The following is a 23,609-nucleotide window of genomic DNA, read 5'->3' on the forward strand; positions in this document are numbered from 1 at the left end:
GGAAATAGTCGAGAGACTTCATTAGAGTAATTTGTCTTCTCATTGGCGTAAAAGTCAACCCAAAGAAAGCCAGAACATTACGTGAAATGGCACCTGTCGTGATTGAAACATCCCTTTTATCAGCAGCATACAGGACATTGAGATAATGAACAATTTCAAATATCAGGTGGCAAATCATGGATGATGGCATATTGGTAGGCGTTGATGACAAGTCGCTATTTGAATTGGAATGATTGAAACAGCATATAAATCAATGCGTAATGTCAGTCAGAACTGCCAACTCTAGCTGTACATGGTCAGAATCGAATGCCATCTGTTGATCGCTTGTATTCTGACTGTGCTGCTTTACAATGAGTCATGGCACCTTTCAAAGACTCGGAGCAACTGTATGACTATTGCTCCCGAGGAGATGAGAAAGCAAAACACACAGCCGCTTGTCATATCTAAAGTGAAGATGCTACGTCGAACCTGATTCAATCACTACTTGCCACGAATGCCTCACGAGTCTTACCCCTTTTCAAGTTTTCTGAACTCTGCTAAATACCATCCGCAAAGTATATATGGTGGATTAACAGGGATTCTTGGAGGTGCCGCGTGGTTTCCATATGCTTCACCTAATGAACAAACATTGAGTGACATATTATTTGATTGAAGTCTGTCATTTCTGGTGACTTTTGCCTGTACAGCGACGATTATGCGACATAAGAATTTTATTAAAACTATTTCCCATAATAGTGAATTATATGTACTCCTTTCGTGATCAACTCACAATTACCTTATTTTTATGTTATCACCAAAAATATTTAATACATTATGTACATATTATTTACACTCTCTGCATGTTGATATCTAAATTAAATGTCATTGCATGAGTTATTTATTAAAAAAAAAATTTGCACTATCTTTGAAATGCACAAATAAAAAAGTATATCAGTCTGCTGTAAATAATTTTGTTAAATTTGGTTTTTTAATTAATTAATATGTATAAACTTTTTTTTATTAAGATTCTTACATATTACATATAAACATTGTGTCAAGCTTGTCAAAAAGTGTTTCATAAGTTCAGGAGCTTTTAATATAAAGTCAGCCAAAAATTTTGACTAGCTCAATAATTATTAATATATTGTGTTTCAGTTCTATCACAAAGATTAACAATTGGACTGGGTTATGCATTAACATACAAATGTAACGACATCCTCTATTAACTGAGATAATTAGCGTTAAGGTTTTGTTTTTTCTTAGGTATTGAATTGAATCCTTAATATAATATACAGTAGCCCTTGATATAACAGACCGTAAAATATCAGTCTGTTATTTCGAGGTTCAACTGTATATAAATATAATAGTAGCAACTGCAAATTGTATTGCTACCATATTGATGACTGTACTATCATTTTACATTTGCGAATCAAAATAGGTTGAAAATAGAGAATTTAAATAAGCATGCGGCATAGGCCTGAATAATCTTGTGATACGATTTTACACTATATTTATTTTAATTTTCCGTAAATATTGTTTAATAAATATATTATATTTATGGTAAAACTTTCTATTGGAATTTGTAATTTATATTCGGCACATTTATTTAGCATATTATCTGACGGTCTAGTCTCTACCATTCAATAAATGCTACTACAGTCATTCTCAACTGCCGTGTCACGATGCACTGGCGCGTCATGAAATATTTGACTATACTCAAAAACTTTGCTAATTATAATGATTGAGACTACAAATTTCTAAAATCACTGTTTTTTATTTTTTCATATTTTTGTTTTTGTGGCATGCTTATGTAACGTGTTGTTATTAGATAAATGTTGAGAAATCCTGCGCTAATAAATGCATAACGCCGTCCAAGTTATAATTATTGATAACACGCTGCTTAGTTAACTTGAAAATAATCTAATTATGTAACTTTTCTGCCTGCCTATATTGACACAATAAAACAAAAAGAATTCTAAATAATTTTAATCGCGGTTAGTATTCTTATACTAATTGAACAATGCTTTCAGCATTAAATAGGTAGAAGAAAAAATGGTAAATAGAATTATAATGCGAAGATGACATTAAGCTAAAATTAAATTGCTGAGGATTAAACTAGTACAACACAAGTACTTGAGTAGAAGATTAGGAGTAATTGCCACTTCATCATGTACATATTCATATGTGAAACAGGATTCAAACATGTAACTATATTGTATTAAAAGTTATAAGCATTTATACTTATTCATATGTGAAACAGGATTCAAACATGTAACTATATTGTATTAAAAGTTATAAGCATTTATACTTAACATTGGATTATATTCCATTTATGTTTTATCTCGGCATAATAATAATGAATCATTTGAGAACCATATTGTATTTACAGTATCTTGATTGTGTATGATTTATAATATCATAATATATAGAACATACTTAACTTGAAAACACCTCAGATATACCTCCGACAGTCAATAATAACGCAATTTGATAAGCATTTCATGTGTGACCTAGTTTAAATTGTCGTAATAAGATAGGAGGCTCGTAGCATAATTATTGGTTAATGCACAGATTGGCGTGACACCAATGGTTATACGGGTTCAAATCCCGTTGAATTTCGTATTTTTTTCAAATATGATATGTTCTAGTGGGTATATATCTTATGTTCCAGTAGCGAAGGGTGGAGGTAGGCTGTTAAGATCCGCCATAAATAGTGCACATTAAATTTTGTTATCATACGTATTTATTTTTATCGAACTAAGACTACAATTTACAGAAAGTGTTAGTTAGTTTTTTAAAAATCAACTAAACCCTGCCTAAACCAAACCATAATAGTTTTGGTCTATTTTCGGTGATATGTCAAAATTGTGGATACTTTTTCATTCATACTTATTTGTTTTCGTTGGATTAAGAAAACATATACATATTAGTTCATTTTTTTTCAATTCATTATCCCTTGCCTAAACCAAACTATAATAGATAAACAAATATTATTATAACTATAAATTATCCAAAGTTATGTATGATTTAATTGCATTATTTTAGATATTTTATAGATGGAAGAGTATTTTTTGACTATTATCTATTATGGCCTGGTTTCGCAGGGTTTAATTGAATTTAAAAAATAACCAACACTATCTATAAATTGTAGTCTTATTCCAATGAATATAAATACATATGACTGACAAAGTTTAATGTGCACTATTTATGGCGGATCTTAACAGCCTACTTCCACCCTTCGCCATTTGCCACTGGCATGTTCAATATAATATGGAATGTTACATTCTCAAAATCTTATGAATTATTCATTGAATAAAAGAAATCATTTATTAATATCATATTATATATTTGACTTTTAAGCCGATTTACTCAATGTCGTCACCGGTTCACTTGTATTTGTTCAATCCTCAACACCTTTATGTTGATGTCATTTTCACGTCATTCCATTTTTTCTGTTTAGCGTAGGCTCTCGATGTTCAATTAGGTTAGGTTAGGTGTGAAGTGTAAAATGATTAAACTTGTTGGTTTCATGGTGGATTGTGGATGACAGGGAGTCGACGCGCTCATCGCTGAAGGCTTACATGAGCATTTCGCAGCGCGCCGCCACGCTGCCCGCTAACGCCTCCCTCGCTAACAAATGACACTGGAGACAATTCTACCGCATCCACCCCCACTAACGGGACACTACAGCCTATTACATAACTCACCCCCACCTGATTACACCTATTTATTACAATCGACACCGTGTCAAGACTTTGTGTCGAGTGGAAACCTTTACAAACAATTCTTGCAGAGCTAATCAGGTTTGACTGTGATAAAAAAATTCAAACAAGAGAATTCGTGAACTGTTGCCATGATGTGGTAATTTTAAACAGGTTTCCACTCGATACGGACTACAGTGTATTTTATAGTGTTTATTACATACTACAGTTTATACAACTTTCATTTTATGTATTTACCTGTCTACAAATATATTATTACTTTCAGAATATCATAAGAAATTCTTCCGCTACAATTTTTTATGTTGATTGGGAAAACGGCAATGATTTGAATCATTGTCAAATAATTATTGTTGAAAGTGTTGTGCGAAGATGCGAATATATCATGAAATTATTACTATTAAAAATTGCAGTATTTCAAATTCTTATGATTCCAGTGGTATTGTATTTGATTCGTTAAATATATTGTACATTTTTTGATTGAATTATATACGTATTTTGTTGCCACTTTTACATTGTCATGGTTTTTCTTTGTGTTTGTCGAATATGACTCGCAAAATATCGATCATCTGTTAACAGAAACGCTTGTGGCCATGTTTATATTTTATTACTTTTCAAAATTGAAGCTTTAAAATTTAAAATAATATTATTAAGGAGTCGCTTCAAAATATTGCATTCGCTTTATAATATTAATTTTAATTTAATCGAATCTTTTGTGAATAATGATCATTATCGTTTGTTCCTGCTTTCATCGAAATCGACCACGATCGATATCTCATTTTATTAGTTTATCATTATTTATTTTTAATCTTACGCTTTTTATATAATATATATATCTTGTGCTTAATTATTTGTAATTTGTATATTGTACAAAAACTATGTTCATCCATATGTATGGCCTATTTTTATATTTACCTACTATAACAAAATATGAAAACATTCAATGAACAGTTTCATAGGTGATTCGTTCAATATTTGTGTTGCCAGTATTGATAAAAATCCAATCCCTTCTGCCCATTGTTAAATGTGAAAGTCTTAGTCATTGAGAATTAGATTCTTAATCTATGTTCAACTAACTGTTTGTGTTATAATATTACGTACCTATATATTGTGTAATGTCAGATGAATAATTATTGACGGTGGAGGAGGACAATTTATTTTCTCGCTGTTATTTCGATGTGGTGTCCGGAAAGATAGATGAAATAATAGAAGCATCCTTTGCTCAATTAATTATAACAAAATTAAACACATTTCTCTCAACGTGTCCGATCTGCGTCGGGTATAACAAACTCTGTATACTGTACTCTTTGGATCGGTGATGGAATTTCATTTTCCGTAAAGTGTTGTGTCATGTATTAAAGAAAAAAAAAATGGGCAATATGATATGGTAACGGTGCAATAATTCTGTTTGAAATTCGTTCGATGATACCCCGATAGAATTTAAGCATCTTATGAGTACGATTAATAATAACGTAGCGTAGGGAATATACAAAAGTTAATATATCATTATACACAAATTAAAATCTATAATAGACTGATAAGTTATCACTTTTGGGTATATTGAGTAGTACAATATCTTGCCTGGTGACTTTTAATTCAATGATATTCCTCAGAAAATGGCCTTTAATGCGTTATTTAAACAAAATTGGCATAAAGCATTTAGTGATAGATTACATTATGGAATCTCTAGTGATCGGTTCAATACAAGTATTAATGAAACAGATTTTGTAAATTCTTGTCGAACTCTCGTACTATAATACTACACCGTCAATCAATTTCAATGATTCTTGTTTTCAATTTTTTTTTTCTAAATAAATTACAATTGGATTTAGGGCATATTATATGGAATCAACGACATGTTTCATTTGGCAGTTATATGAAATAATGAACATTTAAATTCAACCATTCCTACATGATATTTAATGACAGTTTTTCTCCCCCTACCCCCTTCTTCTCTCTTATTTTAATCATTGGTCTAAGAATTTTTAGTGTAGGACCTAAATAAATTAAACAATTCGTAGCAAATTTTATGATTAGAATTAAATGTGTTTGAATTCTCGTAGACGGAATTTTCAGGGTAACATTTCAACTCATTATCTCAAATGTAATGTTATACAAAATATCATTGGGTGTAGATATAAATCCATCAATAGATTGTAATTCCGATGACATACAAGACATACCTCACAATTGCTTTAATGATTCTAATTCGTGGTGGAAAGAATTAAAATAAATACATTATATATTTTAGTAACTTAAATCCAGATAATTAAATCATCGCAATTATATAGGAAACGGATGGCTTAGTAGTTAGAGCACATGGTCGCAAATCCCAGTGATGTATTTTTTCAAAAAGATTTTTTCTGGTGTATGTGAAGAGACACTTTGTTTGATGTATTAAAATATCAGAATCGACCAATAGTTTTCTAGTTATCGGCTTAATTCATTACCGGCAATATTGCGTATGAACCGCATTCGAATGACTAGAAAGCAAAAAACAAGATTTTTTTATCTCCCGAACATTTTCATTGCACTTAGACCGACGATGTATCGTATTTTATTTTAATTAATATTTCACAATTATTTTACTATAAATGATTTGTTTTACAATCTCATTTCAAGTGACTTATGACAAATGTCATGTTTCTGTTGTGAATTTATTCATTCGCATAATTTCATACATCACAATTTACGAAACTATGATGATTATAAATTAGACTTAAAAAATATTTGCTCATTTATTTCTGAAGAGGAAAACACACCCTGATCAATCAAATGTTTGCCCAGAAGAATATGTGTGTATTGAAAAAGTCATTATAGGCATATGTTTTCATTGTAATCTTACAAGAACACAAATTATCATTAAATAAAAACATGATTCACGAATCCTGATTTTGACCTTGCCAAATTGTTATATATTACAGATAAAAGGCCTATGCTTAGGTATTGAATATGAATATCTAATAATAAGAGAGAAACGTATCTAAGCATACAGATGTGTATACCTATATGTACTATAAGTTATTAGATATGGTGGTGATGAGTTGATGTTATTTGATGTCACCTTCAGTATGTGTGTTTGTGCCAAATGTTGTTAATTTTACTGTACCTTTAAATGACATTGTTTAATAATTTACGGGTTGATTTGATCGGCGGGAAGTTTCATGAATGTTGGGATTGATTTTGCAGAAACCACATTACGCCGAGACCGTTGTCGACGTCCTCGTCCCAATGGTGAAACTTAATACTGGTTTTCCTATGACACCGGCCACTCTAGGAATTTAGCCAATGAGTCTGGACCTTATATGACGCCGATTATTGGATATTTCTTATAGACAACAAAATGATATTTCCGAGTTAGTATATTAATTATTATTAAACAATTAAAATGCTGTATGTGATTATTTAAGTGTTTGAAAGCTCTCTAAATTTTTTAAAGTATTGACAAAAAACATTTTATACTATGATTTAGCAAACTATTATTTACAGGTGCGTTTGAGGACTAGTTTAAGTAGTAATGCGCTGAACCAGTGTTTCCTAAACTGTGGTACACGTACACCCACGGGTATGTAAAAAAATTGAAGTCATACGCGGCCGAACTTTCATACATCTTCATACGAATATTTACTTTATTTGTTGCGCGATATGAACGGAATTAAAGAGAGCGCTCGGTGACAGTCAAAACATTCCAGCCAGGTGACTTATCAGTGAATCACGCATTGTTGCCAACCATACTATAATAATTACTGCATTTGTGCTATAATTTTGGTTTGTGTACCATGTACGGTACTAAGTATGGAATAGTATGCAGAACATACTATATTTTGTTAAATCAATTAAGAATATATGATGTTGCATATTATTATACGTCATATCACTGATATGAGATGAAAATCCTTACATCTGATTTTGAAAGGAAAATTTTCAATCAGCTGTCGGTAAAAATCTGTCTTCAAAGGGGTATGTAAGTTTGGGAAACACTGGGTGAATCATTAATATAGTCTAACTCTGATATCTTTGTCTCGATTTAGATATTTACAGATAGGTAAACAATCAAATCACATAATATACAACTCTCTTATCACTGTGTGGTAGTGATAACAATTTTGGTTAGTCCATCAAAATAATATTAGAAATGTTTTACTGTATTTTATTACCACTCCTAATACGTGCGTCATGCGACATATTTTATGACGCAAATATTGGTAATAATTAATACAAAAATATATTGTAGAATAGCGATGTGATGTAATATTTGACTTACAATTTTAATAATCCATAATATTCTGCATGATTTACACTTGCCTAAAATGCTGACCGGTTCATATTATAGTGTCCGGGTTCGATACCCGGACTGTAACAGGGTATTTCATGTTTTCGAATGAACGATTCGGTTATCTAAGGCGAGAAAGAATCTTGAAATAATTTTCTCAGTTCCGTCTGTCGTAACTATATCCACTTTTAAACATCCGAGAAGAAACGGTAACTGTTTTGGTAATATATTTTTGTAGATAGTATTTGTTGGTGTTAACTTACGTAATGTTAAATAGACGATTCAACTAATTTAATTCATTAAAAAAAAGGTTTCCGAAAAGAAATTTCATTTTGGTCTTCGATAAATAAAAGAATTTCAATATTAATTAATTGAGGTAATTTGACAGATCGATTCAGTAGTAATTTCCTAGATTCAATATTAATTTTTATCAGATTGTGTTTTTTTTTTAAATATACTACATTGCATTTTATTGAGAATTGAGAGCATTTATGAAACTTTATTTATTTAAAGTAATCCATAATAAATTGTAAGTTTTTTTTATTTAGTACTTATTTATTTTTCATTATTTGTTACTATCATGATCTTGTCTTACTATTATATCACGTTTCAAATTAGTGAAGCATCAAGAAGTGTATTTAAAAGATCACTATACGTATAGATTATTAAAAAAAAATGTAACGTTATTTCAGTATTGGATTGATTCTTTGATACCCGTATAATATAAAAAAATTGCTAGCGTTAAGTGTAATGTTAATTTTGTAAGTATTTCGCTTATTCTTCAGTCAACTGATACTTCCAGGACTATTAAACAATCGGCAGGGTTGTGCCCGACGGCAGCTGATTTATTAATCATTAGTATTCTTTGTATTATATTATTGTAATGGTAACCCATTTTGGAGAGCGCATGTTTGATTACTAGTTTTGTTAAATTAGATTTTTACATTTGGAAGTAGACCGGTGCTGCTTTATGTCTACCCAGTTAGATAAATATTATTTCTTTTCCGTTTCATTTCAGGATTTGATAGTGAAATTTAAGAATGTTTTGAATCCAGTAAGTCTCAAAATTCACAGTCATTATATTTCAAATATTATTGATAAATAGTGTATATTATTCTATCAGCCATAAATATTATAAATGCATTGAGGTTAAAATTCTGTAAAGAATATTATTTTTTATTCCTAAAAAAATATTCAAATTTAGAACAGCATAATATCTGAGTTGCAGAGTGTCTGAAAAGAAATTTCGTCAGCCATTTTTTTTTTGTCTATGGATGTAATGCAATTTAGGTCTAGAAAATTTGACTGTAATTTATGATTGACATTTCACTGTGTGACTGATCAGTAATCACACTTTATTTGGACTCGAATGGATAGACTCACAATAACTAAAACTAATACTAATTTAGGGGAGTGTGTAGAGCGTTTTATTGAATTTCCATCACGGCTTTTTCTTTTGTACAGAGTGAATAATTAATTATTGTTTCTGATATCTTACATTCCTTGCAAAACCGTATTGCATATTATTGTTATACAAATTAAATTTTTTTTTATATTAGTGTTCTGTATATTTATTCATTTAATTTGTATGCCGCATTTCATTATATTCTATTGTCAAATCATCGTTAACATCTGTATAATAAATAATAGGTACTATGATTATTATTATTACTACCAAAAATAGGTCTAAAGCTTTTGAATTTCGCCAGTCGGCGACGGCCAATGACATTCGAATGCGATTACTTTTAGTTGCCATTTTGAATGTGTGTGTTTCGCCTTCTTATTTACATTATCTGTTGTTTTAATTTATGCTTAGCTTATTCTGCAGCTTTATTCCAACGTAACCCTTAACTCTAAAATCGTTAAAAATCAAAATAAATTTTAGTACTATCATATATTCTAAGAGCTATGTCGCCTGTGATATTAGGTCAATCAACCCTGCCAATTACATTACATACTAACATTTTTTGTTTGCGAGATGTTATTACTTAAATTGTTTCAATAAATTACGATATAATGTGTATATAACATGTTATTATCTAGAATTCTATTCATATTATACTCCGACATTGCCGGAATGACGTTCTACATTAGTGTATATTAACAAAGTAATGGGAGAAACGTCAGATTACAGTGCATTACGCATGCGCCACCATTTTTTAGGTTATGTTGTACATCAATAAGTGAATATTTTTGTTTAACAGTTGCTACCTTGCAATTTAAGTAGCACACTACCACAGTGAATATGTACATAACATAAAGTTGTTATCTCGGATCATGAAAAATAACATTTTGTTATTTTAGGTGTTATGAGTGTTATTTAGTTGGAATAAGGCTGCTGGAGCATTCTTAACACGCTGTTGTAATAATAATTTAGTCGACGCTGTTCAGATATGCTTTTTAGTATGGATAATACAACTAAAATACGCTGGATCGGAAACTAGCCAATTTAATGTTATAATGATAATTTTTAAGATGACAGCAATGAGTGGGCGGGGCGGCATTCGTTGCTAATGCTCAATGGATTGTTGACGATAGTGCCTTATAAATAAAATCATCGGTTCTTGAAATACTAATTGTCACTACTCAAATTTAAAATTAAGAAAAAAACACATTCAGCAAAGATGTCGTAGCTTCGGCGTTGATTGTAACTACCGCACGGAGACAGTGAACTGTTTACGACGCCAAATAGAGAATAAGAAATGATTGCAGTGTAACATACAATCAACGAATAATTCGTAAAAAAAACTGCAAAAGTACCATACCCCACAGATGAATAAAAAAACGGACATACAAGAAACCTTGTTATCATAATATACTCATGGCATTACATGAAAGCAAACCCACGTTTTCAAAAACCGGTTATTCACAGCATTGCGATTATACTGACAATAGTATGTTCAGTTTATTTGAAATATTGTTTTCTACATTGTATACACTAGTTGTTCATACAAATTTTAGTAATGATTACTGATCAATAATTTCAGACCATTTATTCTTATCAGGGTGTTATTAGTTTTTAGAGTTGTAATTACATTACTTACACTACATTTTGCCACTGATATTATATTTTTTGTATTGTCATTATTCTTACGATACAGTTTATTCACATTTGCGTTGAAGTACGATCAATCGTGTCGCTACGATATCTTTGCAATGACAGTTTACTGCTTTACGATAGATTTTGAATTGGGTGGCAATCTTTAGAGAATAATGTTCCTTCCATTTTGTACTTTGATGCTGTGTTACTTATGATTTTACGACGGGTCGTCTGGGCACGCTCCGTCGTATCACAATAATAACTAATGAAGACATCCCACGGCATGTTTCTGTTACAGTCCCTAATAAAGTTAAATAATCAGTGACAGAAATGCTAGTTATGTTTTGAAAATGAAAATTATTTTATTCAATTTTACAAAACCTTGTATATTGTAAAGAATTTTAATTAATAAATAATTGTATTTTAATTCTAAGTGACAACAAGCATGTAAACATTAAATAATAAATAACATGTTAAAATAAATGATTGGCTTATTTTTTTATCCAACTCAACACGGTAAGCCAAAGAGCCCACATAAACCGGCGAAGTGAAGTGTGGAATTTGCTTAATTCTAGCGGAGAACTTATGTGATACGCTCAACGCACACAAAAGGAGTCCGCACGCCGCAGTTAAGTCGCAATCAGTAAAGATTTCACATCGATAGCACCAATAATAAAAAAAGTTACGATAGCTGTGTATCTTTTCTATTGATTGTGACATTTAACAAATTGTCGCACCGCTAGGGTCTGTGAGTTCTGTGCGCAACAGTAACTGCAGACATGGAAAGAAGACCTTTTGGAGTGAAGCATAATAACAAGAATGCGCTACGCCAGAATAATATGCTGGAGGCAATATATTTTATCATATGATGTAGAGAGTGCCATTTTGCCATGCTTTATAATTGCTTTGGCATTCCAATCTGATGCTGTATCAATGCTCAAACAACTGCTAAAATATTACATGTTTTAAGCGTTGAGATAATCTGTCTTTGGAGTTTTCTTTATCAATTGGCCATGCACTTAAGTCCACGTGTCGGTGGCCTTCGAAATTTAGTGTGTAAGGCGCTGGCCTTTCATTAGGGGGCTCCGGGTTCGATCCCAGTGAGGTCACATATGTTATGTGATTTCCTCAGTCTGGATGTTTGTGATTGTTTCACTTCTATACCTATTTATATTTATTATCAATCCTAAAAAGAAAAAGAGAGTACAAATTTATTCTAAACTGTTAAGGGTTAAGTTTTTATTTAATATAATCGATGTTCTATTGGAACATGCAATATTTCGATAAAATTTAAAGACTATTTGTTGATTATACTGATATTTAATATATTTACTTATAAAACAGTATTTTTTTATAATTATTACATTAAAAATAGTCCACTTATAAAAATATGTATAGGTACTTATATATTTTTTAAATTATTCAGTTTAGCAGGGCTCGGAAACAGATCACATCACAGTAAAAACAAAATTTATGTTCATATAACAGCAGTGGAAATATTATTTCCTGATCAACTATCAAACGTAAATATTTATATCATCAACGTCTCTCTAGTTTAAATCTTTCGCAGTAAGCTGGATAATAAGCCCTGGAAACGTTTTGCTTAAAACTAAAAAGTATTCTGCGAAATCTGAGATTACAAGGTATTATAGTATTCATCAAAACAGTCCGGCAGCTTTCTTGAAGTCCTTTTGTTTCCAGACAGGAAGCATTTTGAATTTGTTGTATGATGTGCCGAATGTAGAAACAAAGTCGTCATGCGTGAGATATAGCTGAAAAAAAAAACAATTATTTGAAGTCATAGATCTAAAAACAAAACTTTATCATATGGAAAATATTTATGAATAATATGAACTCTGTTTCAATAGTGAGTCTATATTAAAGAGGATAGTTTGTCCTAGGGATTATCACTACGCACAATAAAAAAACTTATTACACACTAAAACACATTATTTAGAACCTGGATATACTATAAATCAGTGCTCAGGAAACTGTAGAGTGCGAACCTCTCTGTAGTTTATCGTGACATGTGATGTAATCCAATTACAAAAGTCATCTTTTTAAATGAAAAATTTGTGTTTCGAAAATTAGTATAGCTAAACAACTTAAGCACGGACCTGCGCAGAAGCACACTCACTTTCGTGCGCATATGCTAGGTGTGTAAACGCTGCGTCTTTGTGTGAAAAGTCTGTTTTAAACGATACAATAGTATCTATATTTACAGTTTTACAATGAATACCCCATTTCGATCGGAGTATTACAAAAAACCTTCGCAAAGACAAGCACGAGAAATTATTGTTTTTAATGTGACCGAATATTTAAGTGATGAAAAAACAGTACAATTTGAAATATAATATTGTTAAATCGGCAAACGAAGCAACTGACCTACCTATTAGCACCATTCGGAGAGTAATACGGGAAGGCAAAGAAACGATAGATATGACATCATAAAATTTTTGATCGGTTATTGCTTAATCACATTCCGAATAAATGGGAAAAAATTCTGTGAGCACAATATAAATATTGAAGATTCTTATAGGGCAAGTGATTTAGAAATTGATACACATGGAAAACTTGATGTTAAACATTGGTGCGGAGTCGGGTGATGGCGAACAGAGAATCAGATGAGATGTCATAGTAATGCGTGATTTATGTTGTAAGTAATTTAATAATTCATATTGAAAGTATTTTTAACGAATTGCTACGTGTAATACGGGCTGCTGTTTTCGTAACTGACCAAAAACTTGCGAACCCATCCAAACTACAAAAATGCTATGCTTATGTTGTCTAGTTATAGTAATTGATTTAGCTATGATAAAAAAGAGATTGAAATGGAAATAAAAACTGAATCTATAAAACAATTCAACCAAATTTTGGCGCAACATGACCGCAAGTCTGTATCAGATTTTAAAAGCAATTTATATTATATCCGTCAACTTATTACGACTGTTGAAATATTTGTGCTTGTGTGACTGCTGCTTTTCAAACATACATTTATGAAAGATAAATACCGATACAGACCAACTTTACAAAGGACAATTTAGACAATTACTGTTTAAAGATGGCTGAGAGACAGCCAGTAGATGAGGCCACATCCCTCCTGAAATATGGTGGGGATAAAGAGGTTTATAAATTTCGAATTTGATAAGTTTCACTTTATTAACACCTTTCAGTCTTTAATGTATATTCTCGTACCTCTTTTAAAAGTGGATCGATGCAGGGAGGTAGTTTATCCAGGGGTCCACGTAGAACAGACAGCGGGTACTTGTCATACTGGTCGAAGAGCGAAGTTTCCGATGTCCCGTTGGAGTAGCCGTTGGTCTCGGCGCCTGATTTACCTTCAATTTCCCGTCTCACTGCTTCGTACGATTTATGACCCTAGTAAAGAAAAGTACGTGGTATTTGAGTAATTGAGCATTTCATTAAATAACAAAAGAAATTTGGTTGCGTAAGCTCTTTAGTTATCGAAAAATATGTGCATATTACAAAAATATGTAATGTTGGTACATGTTAAAAAAACTAGCGCACGTGTAAATGGACTTGTATCGAACCGCTGTAATTAAATACCGATTCGTCCTAACACGCATGCGCTGTGATGTGGCCATGTGACAGTGACAGCTTTCGCGCCTTCGTCGGCCATCCATTGTATTTTTAGATGTTTTTTTATCTTTGGAATGTCATGTGTTTCTGGAGAAAAGTTTACGCTACAGAATTTGGATTTGAACTGAATCTGTAGTCCACCAACAATCCTTATATTCAGGATTTACCTTTTGATTTTCCTAGGATTTACTGTTATCTTTTAGGTAGTTTATTCAAGGGAGATTCGTTTTTCTACTTGAGATTTTTAACGGTTTAATAAATCATTAACATTACTCGCACTGGCAATATGTACTTGCGTAGTAAGTGTAGAGAACACGATTATTCAATCGCTGTAAATTATAATGTATCTACCTTAAATAATACGACGATGATCGATTTCTACGCAATTTTTTACTCAAACTTTTACTTACATTCCACAGAGTTGTATCCCAGTTGGGGAAAAATCCGGTGAAGGTTGGTGGTTCGTTACCCTGAGAAACAATGAAGATTGGAATATTTTCATCTCTTCCGGAGGGATCTATGAAAGTATAATAGAAAGTATTAATATTAAATCCATAAAATATAATAAAAAAATATAATCTTCGATAATTGTGCAAATAATTGAAAATTTTATTTAAATAGCTAATTCTAGGTTCGGCAATGGTTGAACACATCTAGTTCACTTCCAAATCAGAATTATGTATTTTCAATAAAAATAATCTTACATTTCTTTTTTTACCATTTTTACCTTTTATTAACAGTTTATTAGTACAAGGAAATGATAAGTAAAATTTGGATTACTCCTGACGTCATCTATAAACCGTGTTAGTACAAAGTTAGCCATTTGAAACACTCGGATGGTGTAGTTATTAATAATAATTTACATGAATTGTGAACGGATGGATAGCTTAATGGATAAGAGCACTCATCCGGACAGTGAAAGATGAGAGTTTGAATCCCACTCAATCCACCTTTTTTTCCTAACATGTATGTGTGTTTTTGAGGTTTTTCAAAATGATTTATTTTGAACTAAAGGAATCCTACATTCACAAATTTTTTGTATATTTGTATTGTTTAGTATTGAATAAAAACATAATTAAAATAATTAGAATATTCCAGTTGGAATAAGGTTTTTCAGCTTTGATAAATTTAAATGTATGGTATATTCTCTGAATTTTCTTAGATAAAATTATTATTTGTTTACCTAATTTCAAATACTTGATGGCTATATTAACAGCGGTGTCTCTACCAACTGGGCAGCTGTATGAACCAGTCCATACATAAAGGCAGCAGTGGGCATCCAATATAGCTATGTACTCCGGAGATAGGTCGCTTTGGCTGTAAGAGACTATCTCTTCAACTGGAAATTAAAAATAAACCTCAATATTATGATTTATTTTATGACATCCATGAACCAGTAAAACATGGGAATTTTTGAAAAGATGATTTTATTTGAAGATATTCTTTTTAATAATAGACAGAAAGGGAAAAGATGTTAAATAAAAATCGAGGTGTTTGGACTGTGTAGACAGTGATACAGCATCCTTAGGGCAAGTGACATAGGGAGTGGAGGTTGCCATGACACTTAATTTGTTGTTTAGTTGGTATCCGTGGAATAAATAAAAAAAAACAAAAATTATGTGCAATTCAAAGTGGATTATATGGACCTTGTATTAACAGATTTTGTGTTTTCACAAGAAATGGATATTAGCCACTTGCTCAACCTATTAGGTCTATATATACTCTGGTTCCAAAAAAAGATGTGAATTTTCCAGACCTGAGATTCAAACCTGAGACCCACGACTGAGGATTGTTATATATATATGGTTCCCGGAACAATAATTAAACTGTCAAAATGAATAATGATACATTTTGACAAAAGTGTAAAGCATTTATTTCATTAATAATTATATTATTCTTCTTTGTATAGTTTTATTTATTGACAATTTCAGCAAGTAGGAATGTACAAATAATTTTTATGCTTATTCTGGCTTGCGTGCGAATCAATTGGATCTGCAATAAACTAAAGGATACGTCATGTGGAATTTAGGTAAGAGATTTTTTTGTGTATCAATTATATAATAGTATCTACTATTAAATCAATGTAATTATCACTTTGCTTTCAATATAACCGTACTCACAATAGCCTGGCAAGCCAATAGAAACGTAGAAAAGTCTAGCGGGTAGGATATCTTCGGTCTCTCGGTGAGAGTCGGTCGTCAGAATCATTCTTTTACTCCCCAGAGCGTCCCAAAAGTCTGCTTTCTCCTTTCCTGTAAAGCGTTTCATCTAATTTTAAAGGTATGTACAATTGGGATTGTTAATAAAATCATAAAGTACAGACAACTTGTAAATAATAATTGTTATTAACGTACCAAAATACGCTTTATTGTATAAAGTAATATATTTGTCCATTATAGGAATTAAATGTCCAGTGTATCATGTCACAAGACAAGCTTAATAAATATATGCCAAACTTCTGTGTTCTTAACAAATTGTAAATAATTTTACATTGTTTAATAGCCAAACGCTTAAAACATGTGTAAAGGTACTGATATCTCTTTAAAAAGTCATGAAAGTTTTATCGTCATTGTAATTGCAAAAACACCTTATATTCTTAGCCTTACTTTTCTGGCTAGGAAAAAACTATTTCTACTTACCTACTCTTTCTACTGTATGAAAAAAAATAGAAACAAAATTGTAAAAGTATCTTTCCTGTTCAAAATTGGTGTCTCAGCATTACAGGCCTAACTACATAAATGCATGTTTCGAGTTAGCCTTGGTTTTGATAATGCTGTAATCATATTTATTGGTGACGCAATGCTCTATGTCGTACATATATTCGTTTATAAGATTAAAAAAGAGTGTTTTATTTAATGAATTTCATAGTAGAAAAATCTTTATTTGTGTTTATGTCAAAACTGTTATTGTAGATAGGCCCCTGTGATAATTTATCCATACCAATAACACTCGAACATATTATGTCAGTGACAGTGCTGCCAGTTGTTAATTCAAAAGGTCTTATGTCAAACATAAGGAATTTTGATTACTTAAGGCTCAATTACATTGAGCTTCTTTACGAGCTATTTATTGGCGAATTTACATTCTGCCTGTAAAGTCGCCCAGTGTAATCATCGAACAAGCTAATAAGCAGGTTGTAAACACTCTACCGAGAAAAGTTGAAAGCCGGTCAACTTTATACGCTACACGCCGGCGTGTGGGCCTACTGCGTCTGCGCAGTAGAGCGCAATAGCAACCTCCCGGTAAAAAAACAAACTACGTTCTGTCAAAATAGTCGCTGGCTTGTGGCTTCTCAGCGAATGGAAAGTTTTGTGTGTAATCATCAAATCGCAGTAGCTGAATCGCCCGCTTTTAAATTCGCCAATAAACAGCTCGTAAAGAAGCTCAATGTAATTGAGGCTTTACTAAACACAAAAAATCTAGTAATATTTTCAATTTAACCATTTCCATGAACAATAAAGTACCACATTAAAAAAAACAGATTTTGTACATAAATAAGACTTTTTTACGTTATTCTTTTCAATTTCTAACATCGTATTTGTGTTATTAATTAAATCATTTTTTGCTAATTGTAAGTATATCCTTGCACTTGGTAATATAATTTATAAATAGCTAAAAAGAATCTTTGAAAACCGTATTAGCTTAATTAACTTTACTTTAAAACAAGTTAGACATGTTTGTTTTATTCTTCATTTGTTTCCATAGATTAAAATCTTTCGATGTTTGCTTAACTTTCTTCAAAACTGACATTCTTAAATACTGTATGTTTAGCATTGACATTGACAAATAATTGACATTGACAAATAATCCAATCAAATCTACATTTATAAATCATGTTAACGGTCATCCATATATGGTGTTACTTCCTAATGGGGGGATGGCGTCTGACGGAACATGACAATTTGTAGCAAAGAGGTTGTAGAATATGTGACGTCACAAAACTGACGAGATATAAACTCATTTTTTCCTGAAATATTGAATATTATAGTGCGAAAACTTTAACGTGAGACCTGGCGGTGGCGCTCGTCTTGATCTTATCTATAGTTTTCGATTTCGAAGTATTGCCAGGATTACAAGATATTATTTCCCACTTCCTTAAATAGGTATATATTTTCGCAAATTTCAATTATTGGTATACATTTTTTCCCAATAACTTAGGATAAATTTTATAAGGCAACAATAAAATTTTAAGTGTGTTTTGTAGTTGTCATCGCGGCAACTCTTTCGATAACGTTGTTGAAGAGCCGAATGAGGTTATTTTATCGTTTTTCTTCTTCACAGTAGGAGATAAGATGACTTATAAACTTCTTGCTGTTACTTTTCAAAACTTTTGCCATTATTAACACGTCTAAATGACTGATACTAAGAAACGTCAAATGCGTTCAAGGTGAGGGGAATGAATACTGAAACGCGAGAGGAGGGGATCTAGTTCGCCAAGCCGCCGCCCATCTCCGTAAAGTTTTCGTACTATATTAAATCTTTTTCAGGAAATGAAATTAATTTTTTTAAGGATTTTGGGTGCTTAAAATAGCCAAAAAAAATTGACGTCATTTATGGATGATCCCTTAATAATAATATTATTTTGATTTCAATTAAAAAGTTGTTTCCCTTTCCTGAGCAGAATTTGAAATATCTAATAAACACCACAGCATAGTTATTAGCAATAATTTGCGTGTGTCATAGATGGATTGATAGCTCAAGGGATGAGAGCATTCATTCATACAGTGAATGATTCGAGTTTGAATCCCAGTCAATTTTTTTTTTTGAATAAGTATGTTTCCGAGGTTATAAAAACTATGTATTGTCACAATGTTTGTTTAGTTCTAGCGAGTATGAGTTACCTTGCATGACCAGACTGTGATCGGCGGCGGCCATCTGCTTGGCCACCTCCCGTTCGTCTCCTGTGGCCCCCGCAGAGCACCACACCCAGCAACGAGCGCCACCCCTCAGGACGTAGCAGGCGCTGCCCTCTCCCCCTGACACCCCTTCCACCACTTCCGTCCCGCGGGCCTCCCGAGCGTACTTCCCACTCACTCGTACCAGGAAGTGAGACGGTGAGCGGAGTACTACGCCGCTGGCTGTTAAATTAGTGCTTAATATTTATGTAATGTGTTCAAAAATTTCATTTATTTATTACATACAGTGTGTTTTACAAAATTTCCGGCCTTTTTTATTTTTACCTAGCTTAAAGCATTTCATGACGATGTGCCCCCACAAGAGGGGGCTGACAGGGCTCTAGCCTGATAAGATAAATACGACCAAATAAGTGAGATAAACGCACATTAAAAATTTGCTCATATAGTAAAAAAGTCACCTACTATTTTCCTTCGAAGATATTAACATTTTAAAATATGTGGTTATGCGATACAATTTTTGAATATTGTGTATCAATACTAGACAACTCCATAATTCAAGTAGATGTTTTCAAAAATTCAAAAATCGCTAAATAATTTTACCTGAAACACCATTTGGAAAATGCTTGTATGGTGTCACATTGCCTTTAACCTTAACGATAGGTAGGGGGCCCCACCAAAGATTCTGCCCTGGGTGCCCGTTTCAGGATGTGGGGGCCATGGTGAGGACTGAGGATTGGATATATTAAATAGATATTGAATTGGTTATGTGGAAACTTATCTAAACTCGTCTCAACTGCAACACGTCGAATATGTCAATGTGATTTTGTTGGTATTCAAAAAACACATGTAACCTAATAAATTAAATAAGTAATGTAAAACAGCTGGTGTCGCAAGCAACAAATTTCACTCAATATTTAATTGTATATGCGACCCACCTTACACTATTTTATGCAGCACTACTATTTTTATAGATCAGTGTTGCCCTAACTTCTCGGGGAATCCCTACCTGGCTGACACTTATTTACGTCTCAAGAGATAAATTACAAAAGAGATGTGTATAGCAGTAAGCAATCACACACTTAGTAAAATTGATTAAAATGCTGCTCCTGACTATTTTTTTGTCTCAGATTTATGTCAATTCATTACCTGATTTAATTATTTCTGGAACAAATATTAAAATTTCTGATTTTTTCATCTCAAGTTTCATTGTTCATAGTCCTTCCTTAATTTGTCCCCCCTTTAGAATGTGCCGCCCATGGCCCCCACATCCTTAAGCAGGCCTCCCGGCCAGGATCTTTGGTGGGCTCCCCCTACTTATCGCTATATTTAATGGCATGTGTGACGTTCTACAGTAGCGTTTTAAAAATTGTGTTAGAAGTAAAAGCAAGAGCCTTCAGTCTATTTTCAGCGATTATTTTTTTGTAGTTTTGATGCATCTACGGAGATGTCAAGTATGAACACAAAACAGTAAAAAATTGCACCGCACAACCTCATGTCGTGTAATTGCGGTGCAGGCGACTGTATTATTAGAGCAAATTCGTGATATGTGTTTATCTCATATATTTGATCTACCCGCCCTGAGCTCGGGCGCCTAGGCTAGTGCCCTGTCAGCCCCCCCCTGTTGTAGGGGCTATGGTGCAGCCCTTAAGTATTGCATGACCTGTCTACCTGCCAGTAGGGTTAGTAAATAATAACTTACAATTTCAAAAGAAAATATTAAAAGAGCTGCCAGTAAGCAGTCACCACTGAATTGCTGATAAAGTAAAATATTTTTTTAAAATATGTACCGCATACCCTTTTAAATCTTTCATATAGGTACCTCCAAGCAATAATTACTGTTATAGATATCGCCACACTACTGGTGTAGTCAGACACCTAGAGTGAATAATATATCCAGAATGAGTGTTGCCTTTAGTTCAAATATATTATATAAAAAAAAACTGCTTATGATAAAAGATTCTGAAATACTTACAATCACAATCTGTTGCCTTTCCGACAAAGGTTATCATCCTCCCTTTAAATATCTGCAGAAAATGTGCGGGTTCTTTTCCTTGTATAACTCGAACCTAAAATCAATACAAAAAAAAATTATTCTGAAATCAACAAAACATCCATGAATATTTCCTATATCACCGTTTTAACTTACATTCATTGGAACTCTACCGAGCTTGCTGTGTAATTCCTTTGCTCCTTTCTCCGTCAACTTTCTTAGGTCTGGCGTTGAGGAGTTTCCCTGGAAGAAAATACATTATTTGAACAATGGACAATTGACTATAAATTCACCACATTGCTAAGTAATACGATTTAATAGTTCGAGTAGGTCACAAGTAAGAGTGAGAAGGGGATATGAGCAAATAGACCGATGCAACGTAAACAATATAAACACTGTCGTCAGCGATAGCAACACTAGACAATATTGATACTAAATCAATTCTATATCAACTGTCATGTATGGCTCGGAGACCTGGTGCATACCTAACTAAAAGAATGGACAGAGTATTTGGCTCATTTGCTGCGTGGTATCATCGGACTCATTAATGACACACAGATGGGGTGGAGACGAAGATACGAAGGTACGCTTTGTACGGGGGTCCGCACGTTGTAAATTCCATCAAGTTGGGCTGCATTAGATGGCTGGGCTGTGTACATAGGATGGACAAGTCAAGCATGAGAAAGAAACTGACATTCGGAAAGCTGTAAGGCAAACAAAGACCTGGTCGACTTCGTTGTAGATGGAGGGATAGTGTCGAGTTGAATTTAAAAAACCTTGGGCGTCCTAAACTGGAAGGAAATGGCTTTGGACAGAGTTGGATGAAGGCATATGCTGAAGGAGACCTAGACCCACGTAGGGTTGCAGTGCTGGGATGATGAAGAATTCTATACCTAATCAATCTTTTGTGTTATTGATGCCATCAGATGTTAAATGATTTTTTCACTTGTCTCATAAGATTAAGTACCTATATATTATTTTAATTCCATACACATCAGGTTTAATTTAATATTCAATTGTGTAATTGAATTAAGCATTGTTGAATTATATGACTAAAAAAACATATTTTCCCAAGATCTGAACAAAAACAAACCATAAGTGTGAGCGAGAAAGCATTCAGCACGCTCATATTCTCCGCAATATGCGTTAGAGGAAGATATAATTTATACCACTGAATTAAATATTTTTCGTACACGTCGCTGGTAAATATTGATTTGAATGACTCCCATTCATTCAAAAACTGCGAACACGTATTGCCGAAACTTATTGTTTTTGTGTTAAATATAAATTTAGTGGTAATTATTTTTAGTTAATTTAGTAGAAAATATGGTTAACTATGTTGTATTTAAATTTGGTAGCCGAACTGATAAGCAATATGATGGAACAACGTTTCATAGTTAAGTTAATAATAATTAAATTGAAATTCTACTGCGCATTATAGGCAAGAAACACGGCTTCATATAACTGAACAATACACTTTCTTTATATTATCACTCTGAGTATTTTCCTCAAGAATTAAGAGTTTAAATTGAAATGAAAATTTGTGCAAAATTTTTGAATGCTATTGTTAAATTGTTTATTGCTTCAGTTCCTACCTTATATTTTCTGTGATGTCGCCATATTGAAAAAATCTATAATCAAACTACTGAACTTTGAAAAATCAACAATCATTATTTTAGTCAAACTTTACGATACAAATAAGACAACCAAACAAAATTTTACCAGCAGATAAATGAATACTCACTGTCCAATAGTAAATAATGCTGGATTCTCCCATGGGATGGTGATATGTGTAGAGGATGACGTAACAATCGGCACTGAAGAAGATACCCAGAACAGAAGAGACGATCTCAACTAGTCCGGCAGGCGTCACTCGCCACATTTTGATGACCCCCGTTCCATCATCCATCAATTGCGTCTGCGCTGCTAGCCACGTTGCGTGATGCAGCGTTTGCGCATCGAACTTTGTCGTTGCTGCCTTGGCGACTCGCGCTGGAAACGATTATCATAGTTACATACCATTAATAGAATTTTATCCAAAGAGATTAGACCTATATTTAGAACGGACCATACAAATTATTTGTATTGAAGATCTTTTTTTAACTCTTTGCTTTGATTAATTACATATAATTAATCAAATTAATACCTAATG

General features: G+C 32.6%; 2 protein-coding genes across 4 annotated transcripts in view; one reads left to right on the forward strand and one right to left on the reverse strand.

Annotated features, from left to right (window-relative positions):
• Rok (Rho associated coiled-coil containing protein kinase) overlaps positions 1-19,764 on the forward strand; it is a 38,473-nt gene extending 18,709 nt beyond the window's left edge. The window contains exon 13 of one of the 3 annotated variants that reach the window (XM_085955922.1): positions 19,433-19,764. In XM_085955922.1, coding sequence (XP_085812048.1) covers positions 19,433-19,472 — 40 coding nt within the window. In that variant the 3' untranslated portion in view covers positions 19,473-19,764. Of the gene's footprint in view, positions 1-3,529; positions 12,160-19,432 lie in introns of those variants that run through there. The other 2 variants (XM_085955920.1, XM_085955921.1) reach the window with 2 other exon arrangements.
• The window catches only part of qua (villin like protein quail), a 71,941-nt gene continuing 60,652 nt past the window's right edge, over positions 12,321-23,609 (reverse strand). The window contains exons 8-16 of the mRNA XM_085955923.1: positions 23,202-23,449; positions 21,614-21,700; positions 21,440-21,533; positions 19,453-19,689; positions 16,732-16,863; positions 15,795-15,950; positions 15,022-15,128; positions 14,207-14,389; positions 12,321-12,783 (exon numbers count right to left, since the gene is read on the reverse strand). Coding sequence (XP_085812049.1) covers positions 12,670-12,783; positions 14,207-14,389; positions 15,022-15,128; positions 15,795-15,950; positions 16,732-16,863; positions 19,453-19,689; positions 21,440-21,533; positions 21,614-21,700; positions 23,202-23,449 — 1,358 coding nt within the window. The 3' untranslated portion in view covers positions 12,321-12,669. The remainder of the gene's footprint in view (positions 12,784-14,206; positions 14,390-15,021; positions 15,129-15,794; positions 15,951-16,731; positions 16,864-19,452; positions 19,690-21,439; positions 21,534-21,613; positions 21,701-23,201; positions 23,450-23,609) is intronic.

This window comes from Rhyacophila brunnea, unplaced genomic scaffold (assembly GCF_057557595.1).
Source record: "Rhyacophila brunnea isolate RB1 unplaced genomic scaffold, BYU_Rbru_1.0 scaffold_5, whole genome shotgun sequence".
Classification (NCBI taxonomy): domain Eukaryota; kingdom Metazoa; phylum Arthropoda; class Insecta; order Trichoptera; family Rhyacophilidae; genus Rhyacophila; species Rhyacophila brunnea.